General features: G+C 37.0%; 3 protein-coding genes across 7 annotated transcripts; 1 reads left to right on the forward strand and 2 right to left on the reverse strand.

Annotated features, from left to right (window-relative positions):
• Positions 1-196: 196 nt before the first annotated feature.
• On the forward strand, positions 197-5,817 carry LOC132180257 (alpha/beta-Hydrolases superfamily protein). 2 transcript variants are annotated; one of them, XM_088516254.1, is made up of 7 exons: positions 197-772; positions 1,660-1,696; positions 1,812-2,048; positions 2,155-2,202; positions 3,730-4,208; positions 5,486-5,542; positions 5,736-5,817. In XM_088516254.1, exons 1-7 carry the CDS (start codon positions 471-473, stop codon positions 5,743-5,745), a joined length of 1,170 nt encoding a protein of 389 aa, XP_088372380.1. In that variant the 5' UTR covers positions 197-470; the 3' UTR covers positions 5,746-5,817. The 2 variants fall into 2 exon arrangements, with proteins under 2 accessions (XP_088372380.1, XP_059448991.1); XM_059593008.2 differs by lacking the exons at positions 5,486-5,542; positions 5,736-5,817 and having other exon boundaries at positions 3,730-4,413.
• GPDHP (NAD-dependent glycerol-3-phosphate dehydrogenase family protein) lies at positions 4,743-7,758 on the reverse strand. The gene is made up of 11 exons (XM_059593009.2): positions 7,353-7,758; positions 7,195-7,271; positions 7,046-7,118; positions 6,762-6,979; positions 6,576-6,683; positions 6,079-6,142; positions 5,958-5,995; positions 5,734-5,854; positions 5,597-5,651; positions 5,465-5,513; positions 4,743-5,227 (listed from the first exon to the last, which is right to left on the reverse strand). The coding sequence occupies exons 1-11, from the start codon at positions 7,642-7,644 to the stop codon at positions 5,045-5,047; spliced, it is 1,278 nt and encodes a 425-aa protein (XP_059448992.2). The 5' UTR covers positions 7,645-7,758; the 3' UTR covers positions 4,743-5,044.
• Positions 7,759-9,446: 1,688 nt separating this feature from the next.
• On the reverse strand, positions 9,447-13,305 carry LOC132180259 (Ku70-binding family protein). 4 transcript variants are annotated; one of them, XR_009440090.2, is made up of 6 exons: positions 13,142-13,305; positions 12,867-12,988; positions 12,477-12,614; positions 12,302-12,385; positions 11,141-11,370; positions 9,447-9,820 (listed from the first exon to the last, which is right to left on the reverse strand). XR_009440090.2 is itself a non-coding variant. In XM_059593010.2 (5 exons), the coding sequence occupies exons 1-5, from the start codon at positions 13,254-13,256 to the stop codon at positions 11,236-11,238; spliced, it is 594 nt and encodes a 197-aa protein (XP_059448993.1). In that variant the 5' UTR covers positions 13,257-13,305; the 3' UTR covers positions 9,447-11,235. The 4 variants fall into 4 exon arrangements, 1 of the variants encoding a protein (XP_059448993.1); XR_009440089.2 differs by having other exon boundaries at positions 9,447-9,827; XR_009440091.2 differs by having other exon boundaries at positions 9,895-11,370.
• Between the last annotated feature and the right edge of the window lie 1,669 nt (positions 13,306-14,974).

A 14,974-nucleotide genomic window follows, 5' to 3' on the forward strand; every position in this document is an offset into this window, starting at 1 on the left:
ATGACAACTTACTTTATGGAGGTGTGGGGTTTAAGGGTAGGGATTAGCATTTAGACACTAGTTAGCAAGCTTGTTGGTGTCCTAATCTCACTGACCCTACCACCATGGTTTAAATGATGCAAAGTTACCAATGGTCCAAGCTTAGTGACCCCAAGTAAAAGCAGAGTAAAAGCAAGCAAGCAATACCCCTCTCTCTCTCTCTCTCTCTCTCTCTCTCTGTGAATAGTCACCATAGAAAGAAGCTCTCATTCTTTTTTTCTCTTTCTTCAACTTTTTTCTAATTCCAAAAAGTTTAATCTTCTGGAAAAAAGAACAGAAAAAAGAAGAGAAATAAAGAATGGAATGTCGATCTGAGCCTATTCAGTCTTGACGAATAAAAAAAGAAAAAAGAAGCAGAAACTCAGAGAGACAGAGACAGAGACACAAGCAGGGAGAGTGAAACAGAGAGAGAGCAGAGAGAGCAGAGAGAGATGGGTGGGGTGACGTCGTCTATGGCGGCCAAGTTCGCCTTCTTCCCGCCGAACCCACCGTCGTACAAGCTGGTCAAGGACGATCTCACGGGTCTCTTGCTTCTCAGCCCCTTTCCTCACCGCGAAAACGTCGAGGTTCTCAAACTGCCGACTCGCCGGGGCACCGAGATCGTCGCCATCTACATTCGGCACCCCATGGCCACCTCTACTCTGCTCTACTCTCACGGAAACGCCGCCGATCTGGGCCAGATGTACGAGCTCTTCATTGAACTAAGCATCCACCTCCGCGTCAATCTCATGGGGTACTCTGAATTTAGCTACTGTCCCTTCTTGCCAAATTTGAAACTTTTTGGTGCTTTGCTCTCGTGGTTCGGTCAGTTTTGGCATCTGGGTGTTCGAAAATTTGAGCTTTTTATGCTTTGTTCTTGCTGGTTTTTGAGTTTTGGTAGTTCTAGCGTTTAAGATGTAGTTTGCATTTGGTTGATAGAAGTGGGAATTCTGTGTGACAAGCTCGGATTATTGACAATTAGCTGAAAATGGAGATTTGGTTGGTGTATTTGTAATTCTAGCATGACTAAATTTAGCATCTAGATTTAATTGGAAATGAAAATTGTATAACTTGAGTTGTTTTGTAGATATATAGATTAGAGGTTTTGTCCTTTTATCTACGTTTTCCACAATCTGAAGTGATTTCTGCACCTTTTGCATTGTAGCTTGATCAGTTGATCTCCCACTCAAAAAAAAAAAAAAAAAAAAACAAGTTGATCTCCACCGGAATTGGGGAGTTGGTTCTGGCTCTTCTTGATTAACTTACAGCTTACGCCAAAAAAAATAAATAAATAAAGGGGGTGGGCGCCTTGGAGGTGTAGCTTTGTGAATGTAATGCAGAATAACTTGATTATTCTGTGTCATTACTGATTACTAACTTTTGCCTATTCCTAATGCGGGTAGTACAGTATGGTGTAATTGGTCCACAAGGCTCTGAGCGTGGGTGTCTTACTAGATTTATTTATGATATTCTTTTTGACGAGTCAAAACTTCATAATCATATCTTATCTGTTGATATTCATAAAAAAGAAACTGATCTGTTGATGCATCTGCAGAATAAACAACATATTCTCAATTACAAAGTGACTAATAAAGCATGAAATGGCAGTTTTCTCATACAAAAGTTGGTAATTTTGTGCAGGTATGACTATTCTGGATATGGGCAATCATCGGGAAAGGTTTGTTGGAAATTCGAAATTTTTTGTCAGCAAAACTATCTTGTTCGGTAACCTGTGTGGTGCAGTAGAAATCTGAAAGCGTCATCTTAAAGCACTTTTCTTTTCTGCCTTGCAGCCTAGTGAGCAGAATACATATGCTGATATTGAGGCTGCATACAAGTGTCTTGAAGAAAGCTATGGTACTAAGCAGGAAGATATCGTCCTTTATGGGCAATCCGTTGGAAGTGGTCCCACTTTGGACCTTGCAGCTCGATTGCCTCAGTTAAGAGCTGTTGTTCTGCATAGTCCCATACTTTCTGGCTTAAGAGTCATGTATCCTGTAAAGCGTTCATACTGGTTTGACATTTATAAGGTAATATAGTTCTGTTCTGTTTGCTTTTCATATTTATTCAGGTTAATTGATACATCTATGAATTATTTAATCTAATAGGATGCTGTTTTCTGTTGTTTGTGTGCAGAATATTGACAAAATCCCACTGGTTAATTGTCCCGTTCTTATAATTCATGTAAGTATGGTATTCTAAATGTTTTCTGTTTTATAATAACACATGCTGTAAAAATCATTACCCATATGGATTTTAGATTTATGAGGAACAATTTCATTTTTTTTATGAGTAAATCAATCTCATTAAAAAGCACAAAGGGCATGCAACCCAAGTAGATAGAAAGTATATGAGAGAGGCCTCCAATTAGGGAGAGGGGGGAGAACACAAGGGACAATTTCATAAATATGACCTAGTAGGCATTTTATATGCTGCATATTGTCCTGTTCAAAATATAATTTGATATGGTGGAAGTTAACATCCTTTTTATTTAGTTTGAAGATCTTTAACCTTTGAATTAATAGAGTGAGGAGGTGCCAACTAACCTAATGTTTCTGGTACTGTGGTACATATATCATTTATCTTTAATCATTGACACTTTTTAATTCTTATGCTTGTGGCTATTTTCATAAGATCTTAACTTTTGTTTTTTCTGTAGGATATATCAAGTGTAGGAATACATGTTTGCTTGGACTTGTGGCATTTTGAAAATTTTTCCTTTTCTAACTTTTGTATGTTAGGTTGCATGTAAACAATCTTATTTTATCACCTATTTCAACTATCATGTTTTCCCATGTTGGTTAGGTTCTAATCCAATTCTTATGAATCAAGTCTGATATGATTAGCTCTGCATTTGTATTGTTGCCAATGAATGGGTTCAAATTCAAAGTTCAAAGAAGAAGATAGTTGTCGTGGTAGTAAGTACTAATTGCCAGTTTTGGAGGATTGGCAATTTATACATATTTTGTTAACTATGGTTCATAAAAAATAAATATTTCTGCCATTGAAGCGCTCTACATCGCGTCAGTGAGAGAACTATGGGATGGGTTCTCTTATGAGCGGGGCCATAGTTGACCTTTTTCTAGATATTGATTTTGTTGTGTTTCTGTACGACATTACTCTTTGGATGTTTAATGCAATGTCTAGCTTTCATATTTCAGAGGATTTTATTCTTGATATTATTAGATACCAAACTCCATTGGTGTCTTCATTCTAATTAATATGTCCCTTTTGAACAAAATTTAAGATGGGTCAATATATTTTGAACTGTGCATTCTATTTAGTGGGAATCAAATCCACATTTCAATTTATTTTGTTCATCTAATTGTCTATATAGTGCTACGTTATTTAAAATTTTAAATAGCGTGGCAACATATTCACCATTAAATCTAATATGGACCTTGAAATAGATCCTCTTCACTTATCCATTTTTAACTTGGAAGGCTAGGATTCTAGCTGAAGCTGATTCATCATTTTTAACATCTCTAATATAAGAACAATGTTAATAACTAGTTTGTTTTTTGAAGTCTTCTAATGTTAAAGATGTTATGATTTTTCCTCTCTTAGGGCACTCATTTGTAAACAAGCATTTACAATCACAAGTAGATTGCTTCCCACAGAGAGAGAAAGGGACTGTTTGGTGGATGCTTCAAAGAAAAATAAGTGAAAACGATACCGCATTTAATCTGGGTCTTTAATATCCTTTTGTAGGGGACGTCGGATGAAGTTGTTGATTGCTCTCATGGTAAGCAACTCTGGGAACTGTGCAAAGAGAAGTATGAACCACTATGGCTCAAAGGAGGAAACCACTGTGATTTGGAGCTCTATCCTGAGTATATAAGGCATCTCAAGAAATTTATATCAACAGTCGAGAAGTCTCCTTCCCAAAGATACAGCTCCAGGAGGAGCACAGACCAGTTTGAACAGCCTCGGAAGAGCACTGATTTTTTTGAAGTTTCAAGAAAGAGCACTGATAGGAGAGAAAAACCAAGGCAGAGCACCGACAGACCTGAAAAACTGAAAAACCTGTCTACCAATGTTGATAAGCTAGAAAAGTTAAGAATCTCCTTTGATCACCTGGAAAGGTCTCGGAGGAGTGTGGATTGCCATGAGAAGTCTCGAAAAAGCATTGACCACCAGTTGGAAAGAGCACGCAAGAGTGTTGACCGGCTGGATAGAATACGAACTGGGTAATTTTTCTTATAACCAGTTGTATAATTCATCCACGGGTTTGGTATTGTGGGAAATTTATTTGGGGCTTTTTTTTTCTTCTTCTTTTCTTTACTTTTTTTAAATTTATGGTTTTCCAGCTGTGTAGTTTGGCTTATTGCAGTTCTAAATAACTATGTTATGAAATGAGAAAGGGTCTGGTGTTACAATGGGTTCCTTCTTTCATTCCCCACTACATTGTGGCTTCATTTTCTTTATATAGTTTTTATTTTTTATTTTTTCAGTCTCCAATCATTTTATCGATTATTAAATCTAGATTTACCTCCAATCCCATTGTGCCTATAAATAGAAAGTATCATCACTTAAATGCAGGATCCTCTCTATTGATGTGTGCATGGCATCTCATTAGGGTATGGTGAAAGATATAGGATTGGTCTCTTTACTGTTGCATACTTATCCGTGTGTCTCGATGTAATGATCCAAGTAATGCCATTAAGGAACTTTGAGAAAGAAGTTTGAGAAATTTCTTTAAATACCATTAAGGAATTCACACATTTGGTGATTATTATCATTCTGCTTGACACATAATCAAGTTTGTCTGTTGCCGAACAAGAGAACAATTCAAATATTACAAAGTGAAAAATAAAATAAGTAAAAAACAGGAACTTTGAGAAAGAGTTAATTTCCATCCTTCGTCAATGGAAACAGCCTGAAGTTTGCTGACAGGCCGCATCTCAACCCTGCAACCTAGTGTTATATATTTAGGCCTAGCCCTCTCTTTCGTGGTAGATGCATAACTGAAGATAGCTAGTCATAAATTCTGTTTGTGAAATATATGGTTGTATCCGAGGAACAGTCAGTGGTATTGGGCAGAGCCATCTACCAGAGACGGTCTGGGTGTGCGCTCACTATGTTCAACAATGGCTGATGGTGGAAGATGACCAATGCAGATCTCATGCACCGACGCGAAAAGTGGAAACAACTCTAGCCATCCACGGTGGCTTAGAACCTCATAAACTTCTCTAGCCGTTGAGACGCCCTTCAAGACAGAAGAAAACTAGATAAGTAGAAGAAACTAGGAAGTATTCAGAGTCCTTGATAACTGCAATTAATAATTTAATATATTGGTTTTCTGGGACTCTTTTTTCTTCTAATTTTTGGCTAGGTGTTTGTTTTCTGGTATTTTGCATATATGAACAGGGAAATTGATATGGCATTTTGGAATTTCTTTTTCTTTATTTCCCAGTCAGAGTTATTCAAGGTGACAAATATAAACCTGTAATTTCTGGCCCTGCAGCATCTCTGCTTCAAGCTCATCAAATGACCTGCAGCCAAGGAATAAGCAGGGTCACAGGTAAACTTCATCATTTATGAGATGAAAACTGTGCACCAGATAGACAAGACCAACCTTTTCCCTCCATTCTTTGCAAAAGCCTCTGCAACTTTTCTGTTTCTTCCTCCCACTGCCATACACGATATAGTTATTATAGTATAAGCAAAATTATGCTGCAAAGGAGAATTAAAGGAATCTATCTACATCCTTACAGCATGTTGTAATCAGATCGGCAACGCCACAGCTCTCAAAGAAGGTGGTATCCTTAACAGTGGAAAACAACAACTTGGAAAATGCCTTCATCTCTCTCAGACCAATTCTCATGATTGCAGCCTAAGCATGCATAAACAGCCAAGATGAATAGCAAAGCAAAGGAGCAAAGCAAAGGAGACACTGCTTAAATACCTTCTAGCTGAGACAAGTATTGTTTACTCACTTTTGTGTTATTCCCCATCTCCAAGCCATCCACAAAACCTGTCCCATTAGTTATTAATTTCTTCCATAACTTATTAAATTTATTTAAAGGAGAAGAGAAAGAGCTAAGTTGTACTAATAACCTGCTGCTAAGGCCACGACATTTTTCAGAGTCCCACATAATTCAATTCCTTCCACATCTTGGACCTATTTACAAAAAATTACAAACAAGCATGCCTTAGATATTGATTTGAGGTGCACTTAATCATACCCAATTTATAAGATGGCACTTCAAAAGGCTATCAATCTGACAAAATAATCTTAAGTCAATTCTTCTATTCAAATTAGGGCTGACAATTTTTGACACAATTTGCAAACCTAATACAAACCCATACGAAATTAGCGAGTTAGAGTTGAGGGTTCTGACCCATTTAATGAAAAGAGTCGCGTTATAGTTGACCTATATAGTCTTAAACTCATGTCTCGATACAAGGCAAACCCGACACACGAACACGAATTGCCGCCCCTAATTCAAATTAAGGTTTTTGTGAATGATTGGAATCATAGTTCTTCATATTACTTGCTAAGTAATTCACAAAATTGATGTTTATCAACTGAACAATGTGTGTACTGTACTCACAGCTGTGACAATGAAATAGGGAGTACTAAACAGTTGAACCCATTTCTCTGCAATCTGTCTGTTCCCTCTATATCCAACCGTTGCTTCACTAAACTTCTCCACAGCAATCTGCGTAGTTAGGAAAAGCAAATGACCAATGAGCTGGGACGTGAATCAGGAAGAACTATTGAAAATTGTATTAATTACCTCGTTAGCGATATTGGCCCCCATTAGGACACAACAATTAGTCCCCAATTGCTGGGAGATGAGAGTAGAGATCATGCATGGGCCTTCCATCTTCACCTCCATCCCTTTGATGAGGGAAATGGCCTCCACATCTCCCTTAATTTTCCCAACAAGACTCTTGCATATTCCCTCCATAAATTGATGTGGGGTCACAAAAACCAACATGTTTGCATCCTTTACTGCATTTTAAATTGTAGATGTTAATTGTAAGACAGGACACTCAGAGAAAAGCAAGAAACCATTACCTGCATTTTCAAGGTCTGGGTCTGCAACAACATTGTTTCCAAGTTTAATGCCAGGGAGGTATTTAACATTTTCCTGTTAAAGAAACTAACAAAGATTAATTCTTGGAACAAAGATGATAATGATGTAATGTAAGTCATAAGGTGTTTACATTGTCACGGTTGATGACATCTGTGAGCTTCTCGCCGCTTGGTAATGTTTCCTCATACACCCACATCCTCACTTCGTCTGAATTTCACAGGAGAAGTTCAAATTCAAAATGGGTTTTCAATTTTCATCCTACAAATAGAAAGTGCAAGGCATAGATACCGTGGAAAGAGCCGAGCCTAAGCGTGTTGGAGGCAAGGAGCCTGGCAGCCACACTGCCCCAGTTTCCGCTACCCACAACGGTGACTTTGGACTTGTGAGCAGCTTCATCGTTTGAGAAGTCGTTGCTGTGGGGCGCGGCTGCTTCATCTTGCGCTCGTTCTTGGGCTTCCATTGCTGGAGCCATGAAGGGGGAGAGATTTGTGAATGATCTGCGGAAGCGAGGAAACTTAGGAGGAGCTGGGAGTGAAAGGCGAAGGCGAAGAGTGAGTATAAGAGGAGGAGCGAGAGTCATGGGGGCGGAGAAGCCATACACGTTTCGTGAGAAACTATGTGTATCGTGTTAAATCTTGGCGATCTCATCCATGTTTGTTTGTGCTATTTGTGTGTCTTGTGTGAGAGGTGTGCCTTTGTCGACACGACGACAACCATCCTCCCCATTTCATATCAAATAAAATCAATGGAAATGGAAGGTATTTTGTGGTTAATAATTTATTTTAATGCATTTAATTTAACGGTGTAGATAATTTAATTTTATTTAAAATTTTTAAATAATGTGATAATATATTCAAGATATGACATCATCTCCATGATTGAATGTATTAAAATAAAATTTTGATTATGAAATAACTCCTCTTTATTTCACTTGAAATAGATAAAATGTTATTATGTATAAAGAGCGACGGAGATCATAGTTTAATATGTCTCATTTAGTTTATTTTCTTAACCAATATAATAAGGCAAATGATTGGAATATTACAACAATTTTCTTACAAATTATGTAACATTGCTACATCAGCAACAATCCAACTTAATTATTAAGTGGGGCTAAGGATATATCCTACAAGTTTTAATACAAAGTCTTTTATAAGTTAAGGTGACAGTCTATAATCGCTTGTCAATCATACACTCTTAATTATTTTATCAACTATGAGTTAATACATCAGTTTGTAAATGACTTTGTAGTAAATTTCTTAAACATTTTCTCAAATTGTTTAGTGGATGGAGCAGTAGGTGACATGCTAGTTTGTAAAAACTTATAATAAAAGTTATTAGTGTTATGCTTTTTTACACAATAAACAAAGATTCTTCCTAAAAAGAAACCCAAGATTCTTAAAGAAGCAAGTTCAAAAAAGCCGTTTTTCTTGCAACTTCCTGGAAACATACCAAATGCAAACGCAAGGGAGTGAGGAGCAAAACCCAATTGCTAATCTTGGTCTAAGTTTACTTTAAATTTAAGAAAATACTTGGGATATTATAGCTTTTATTACAATTGTCGGTCCACATTTTATGGAAGAAAAATGCTTTATAGAAATGAATGTCACATGCACTACTACGTGGCAAGCAACATTTTAGTTACTAATGTGATAAGTGCTACATAAATTGTCACATCAATTTGTAGATGTAGTAAGTATTATGTAGACTGTCATTTGCTACTCCACGTTTTAGTATAATTGCCACATTGGTTTGTAAAAGATTTGTAATAAAATTTGTATACCCCTAACAACGCTCTTTAATTTAGCCAGAAGATTATTTAAACATATATTAATGGACAACATAGGTAAGAGAGCAGTAAAATATTATGAAAGACGGTCCAAAGCAGATGTTAGTTAGGATAATTGAGCAACGCATATGATACTACTTCAAAAGTAACGCAAACAGATTCTGCGGTGTGCCTTTAGGAACATGGGCAACAAGAACTGTTTATGCATGCGCAGCCAACTATTGTGCCTAGGAGCAGGAGAAGAGACCACTTTCATTCCCATTGCTTTGTTTAATCAAGCAAATCCCATAATGTTGCCCCTAAAGAAGCATAAAGTAGTACACTTCTCTTCTTTCGGCCATTGTCGGTCAAATTAGTTAGCGGACTAAGTAATAAAGAATATAATAGTGAGAGACTGCCGGCCTCTAGCCTCTAGCCTCTACCTCAGTCAATTTGAATAATGCAAGATTTGAAGACTAAAAGATGAAGTGGTTGCATATTGAAACTGGAGGGGGGGAGCTTGGCTGCTTCAATCTTCCTGAGTCATGTTCTGGAGGTTGGCAATCAAGCAGCACAGATTCAGAAAACAAAAGATTTCATGCACAAGCTCTAGCATACTGAAAAGTAAAGTGACATTCTTATGAAACTTCTTGAATGTGTTCAATTGCACGGAACAGAGACCATTTGAAACTGGTGGAATTATGTGGAATTTTCATCGATTGCTTTACTCATAGTAGTGCTAACAGAAGCTAGTACAAAAAGATCTAAAACACTAACAGCTAAATAACTAGTCACTACAAGTACAAACAGAACGCTCGGCAGAGGAAACATGAGGGAAGCTGCCTCACTCAGGGGTCCAGCTTATTGTGCACAGGCCGCCGCCTGTGAGGTAGAGAATAATCCTCCGACCACCACTGAGGCACCGGCTCTTGCACATTTACTTGTTTTACTCCCATTTGCTGATGATGATCGTGTAACCTCTCCACACCTGCAAACTAACCAATGTAGTGCTAAGCTTAATGCATATAGGAAAACCAATGCATAAGAGCAATCTATTTCTACCTGAGATATGTGGCCTAGCAGCAACTGTGTGGTATTGACCGAGAAAGAGGAGGACAATAATCATCCTAAGCACCAAACCTACCTTCATGTTAATTCTTCTCCATACTCTCCCCTCCTTCCAACTTTCTATATGCTATAAAACACTTCTTACTCTGCTACATCCGTACCAACTATCCCTTTATGAAGGGGATAAGACTACGAAAGGACCCACTAATGAAAATAAAATAAAGAAAAGAACAAAAATGCACTTAAATAATGAAAAATGGATCTTAGGTGAATCTAGTTAACGTGGTATTCTAAAAAGAACAACTCTTTGGGCTTATGGGTCTAACATGTCGAGTGTTTCCTTTTGTTCTTTCTACGAGTATCAACTATTAAAAAGAATAAAGTTATGTGGATATCACCACATGGTTCACAATCTTGAAATAAACTGGAGCCATTTACATTGTAGACTGAAGACTAGGATCAGTAGCCAGTCAGCCAGCCAATCAGCTAGATGGTTCGAATGGCAACCACACAAATGAAAGCAAGCACACATGAAGAAAAGTTCATTTCAAATCTGCAGCTATCATGTCTATTGAAATTTCTATGTATCTCTGCCCGAAAATTTTTCTTTGGCATCTCAATGGTACAGCACAATCATCTCTGTGAAATTGGCAGACTTTGTTCCACCCAACATTTTATCAGCTAAATTTGCCTTCTCATGCCCAAGTATAAGCTATTCTTTTATGAATAATGACTTCCCCCCAGCAACAACAACTGAGGCAGTTGTTACTTCAAAATGCACCGACACATAGAAACTATCTCCTGAATCAGGTCAATAATGCAATTCAGGAGATGGTTTCAAACAAGAGCAGAATTGTAAATAACTGAAAGTTACTTGTTTAATTTCTCAAGGAGGAGAAAGCAGATTTTCTTATGGAGTCAATATCAGCAAAACATGCTCAGTATGCACATCCCAATCATTATAACATGCATTGCTTGAATGACAGAAGCATTCCATCAGCATTATAACAAAAATGCAATCATTATAACATGTTGTCTGATTGAAAAATGCAACAGTAATAAAAATGAATTCTTATTTCTTAAATTTTTCTTCGAGAATAACATCAATCAGCATCACATTCAAAAATTGTAAAATTGTCTTTATGCAGTTATATCTCAGAGACAATGGGAAAAAAATTAAATAAGATGAACTTTCTGATTGACTTATGTCATATCAACTTAAAAAATAAAGGCATATTACTCTCTTCGAAGCCAGTATCTGCAGCAACACCCTTCCTATAAGAAAAATGGAAGGGGACAGCTGGTTTGGTATTGGCAAGTAGTGATTATCATGTTTCAGGGAGCTCTGTCAAAGGGCTGCGTATCATTGTAACAAACATCCCAGACAGCTTCCATGGCATCCTTTGCAGCTGCTTCTGAGCAGTAAGGGTTAGCAATCACCGATTTCAAGACTCTTCTTCTCACACACTCCTGTCAAAATGAAAACCCACAACTGGATTAATTACATGTAAAAGAGTGTCTAAATTACACTATGAGTATAAGAGTATTGCATATGCTGTGAACATGGATAAAAAATCAATTTTGCGTGACATATGCCTAGACAGTTTTACACTTTTAGTTCACCATTATGAAAGACCTGCTTCTTTTCCATACCTAAATGACAATAGAATGCTCCAATTGGTGAAGCATGTTTGGGCATTTCAAAGGCAGTAATCACTGATAACAATACAACTTAGCATACACACATCTGCACAGAGACAACACAAACACACACACACACACACACACACACACAATAGAGAGGGGAGAGAGAGAGAGATGAATTATGAGGAATGTACTTCTATGATCCTCATCAGTATACTGAGAACAAAATTAAGACGCTTTACCCTTCTAAAGGTGGAGAATGAAGATCTTTGCTTACACAATAGTGGAGGGAAATGAATGACAGATGTTTTGAGGACCGCAAGAAGACTTTGGACAAGATTAAGTCATTTTTCTTCAAAACTTTGTTATCTTAGGACAATTACTTATGTTTCTCATTTAACAATTAAGTATAGTGATTCCCTGTTTTTTTTTTGGCTTCTTCGAGTTAGGTGCCTCCTCTTTATATACTTAATGTGTACATAGGGGTGCCTTTATACTTTTAATGGTATTTGTCGATCACTTATAAAATAAAAAAACCAATAACATTAGAAAGATTCAAAAGACTTTATTTTTGCTGAAACACTTTACTCCCCACAAACACAAACGTTTTGGCCTTTGCAGACATCAAAATAGAGAAGATTGCTAAAATGATGAAAAAAGAATAATCAATGTTACGATCTAGTAAAGATGGAAGAAGAGTAGAGAAAGAAGATTTTATCTCTAAGATCTTATTTAAAACGAAAACAAAAAACCGCACTTGTTCATGGCCTCGTATCTTCATAAAACCCCGCAGCAATTCCCGTTTGTAGTGGCAATCACCACTCAGATGACCAGCCCGAATCTGTTTCACATGGATAAAAGAATATTACTAATTTTATGAAAAGAAAAATGAATCTAAGGACTAAAAAATTTCCATCACAACTGACACAAACCTCACTACAAGCATGGTGAGCACAATTAGCCCAATCCAGGTTTGCAGCACGACAGTCATCATAAGCATGAATTAGCTCATGTATCACCACTTGGTTGACCTCATCTTGAATGCTCATGTGATTACTACACACCATAATCTAAAAACACGTGCACACGAACAGCAATTTAGCAATTAATGACCATGTTGGGTGTACAAAATTCAAACTTTTGTACCTAAAACACTATGCCCGCATAGAATGAACATTCGAAAACCCAATACGGCAATACCATCATTTAAGACTGCTAAAACGATAAAAACCCCAACTACACTGGAGCACAAAAATTTCGATCTTAGTTGCATAATCTCAATTATAAACCAGAACGTATTTCAATTGAACAAACAATAGTACCCCTTCACCGCGAACGTAACCGCCGCTGATCAGCTTTTTGCAATGGACGGCCTTGATGAAGTTGTCCCCAACCACGCACCCAGCCTTCTCCAAGTGCTCCCTCAGAAACTTCACCATTGGACCTGTCACAGCAAAACCCAAGAAATGAATTAAGTTCAAGGAACAGATATTCCCTGGGGTTGGCTGCCCGGAAAATCAATGGGAAAAGAAATTGAAAAATGATAATAAAATCCTAAAACCCTAAACCCTTATTAGTTAAAGAGGTTTTGAAGTACTTCGCAGGCTCCGTCGGATCATGTCTTGGCATTCCTCTATGGACTTGCCACCGTTGACGGCGGAGGAGAAGCTTCCGGAACCGGATCCGGGTTCCGGGGCGGGCTCCTCTGCCATTTTCTGTGAGCGTGTGAGCTTGGTATGTGTAACTGTGCTTTTTGGTGCCTTTCCTCGCAAAGTGATGGCGGGTCAACCGTCGGTTCGGGTTTTAAAACGCTGGCTTAGTGTTGGTTAAACGGCACAAACTTAATTTGCCGTTTTCATGAAGGCAAAACACATGCTCTAAAACTTTTACTAAGGATCTGGCTTACATGCTCTTATTTTAATAACAACATGTATGCTGTAGTGTAAGCAACCGTTAAGATTGAATATTAAAGTTGATTTACTTTGAGAAGCTTTTAATATGAGAGAAAAAATAAAGAAATATTTTGAGAGATTCAATATTGATCGTTGCTTAAAGTACAAAATACATGTTATTAAAATAACAGCATGTAAGCCGGCTTCACTACGTAATATGAAGCAAAAATCATGTCCAACAACTTATTTTCTCTTTATTTAAAACAAATGGTAAGAATCATTTCTCTCTTTTTTTTTTTTCCTTTTTTTTTTTTTTTGTCTGTGTTATAAATTAAATCATCGTTCTCTCTTCTTTCTTGGTGGTTTAAGAAAATAATAAAAAATATTGGGCCATAATATTTAAAGAAAATAGAAAAATAAAATAGAAAATTTGTATTTAAAAAATAGTAGGTAAAGTAAAAAAATAGTACATTTTAATTAGCTAAAATGCATAGCATTTCTAGAGATGCTCTTAATTAAGAGTAACAGACTTGAGTTGCAAAATGGATGTTATGACAATCTTCTATCATTATTCTTTTTTTGAAGGATATATATATGTAGGGATAATATACTTCAAAGGGTATATATATTCAGTGAACTTCCAAATATATAAGACTTGATATAGGTTGAATCATTTGTCTTAGTGCTTAACTCGATCGTGTAGGTCAAATCAGAGCCTAATGAGTCCAAAAACAAATTCACCATTTGTGCCTCAAATCAATCCTTAGAGGCTCGTTTGGTGTTATTGAAGATTTGATAAGGACCCATAACGGATGTGCGATGGTCGATGGGCAACTTCATTGCACCTGATCAATCTCCATTCGTTCAATGAGGTAGAGAGTTGTGGCTCAATTTGTCTCGAAAGTGTCATTTTGACTGATTTCCTGATTTCCTAATAGGTATAGACTACTAGAATTGTTAATTCGTATTCGCATGTTAAGTTCAAATCGTATTAAAGCATTGGTACAAGATTATATAAATCAACCCTAATACAATTCTTTGAATTAAACGGATCAGATCTTTCAACTCCAACTTGCTAATTTCATGTTGTTTACAAGTTAAGTTTGGATTGTGTTAGACCCCTTAACCCTAACACATTAATTTCATGTCAAAAATTGACAACCTTATACTATATTAATGTCTATGGACAAATGTTATGCATATATTAGCTTTATGATATGAAAAATTTTCCTAAGGTAAAGTTGGGCACAATAGGCCATTTTGTCTGTTAATTTTTATTAATTATGTTTGTGGAGCAAAATGAATAAAATTAACAACCTGGTGGTATCTAATTTGGACCATAGAGATCCAAGTTTGGCAGTGTCACAAGCACTTTCTAACAAAAGACCCGGGCCAATCGTCCTCCAAAGCCACCAAAAACCCTCCTCCCTCTCCTATCCTTTGTCCTATAACCGGAAAAAACACCAACTAACTTAACGGAAAACCACAACCAAAACAATCCCTCTGTCTTCCTTCTCCTCCATATATTTCCCTAGCTT

The sequence above is a fragment of the Corylus avellana genome, chromosome 5 (genome assembly GCF_965113065.1).
Source record: "Corylus avellana chromosome 5, dhCorAvel1.hap1.2, whole genome shotgun sequence".
NCBI classification, from domain to species: Eukaryota; Viridiplantae; Streptophyta; class Magnoliopsida; order Fagales; family Betulaceae; genus Corylus; species Corylus avellana.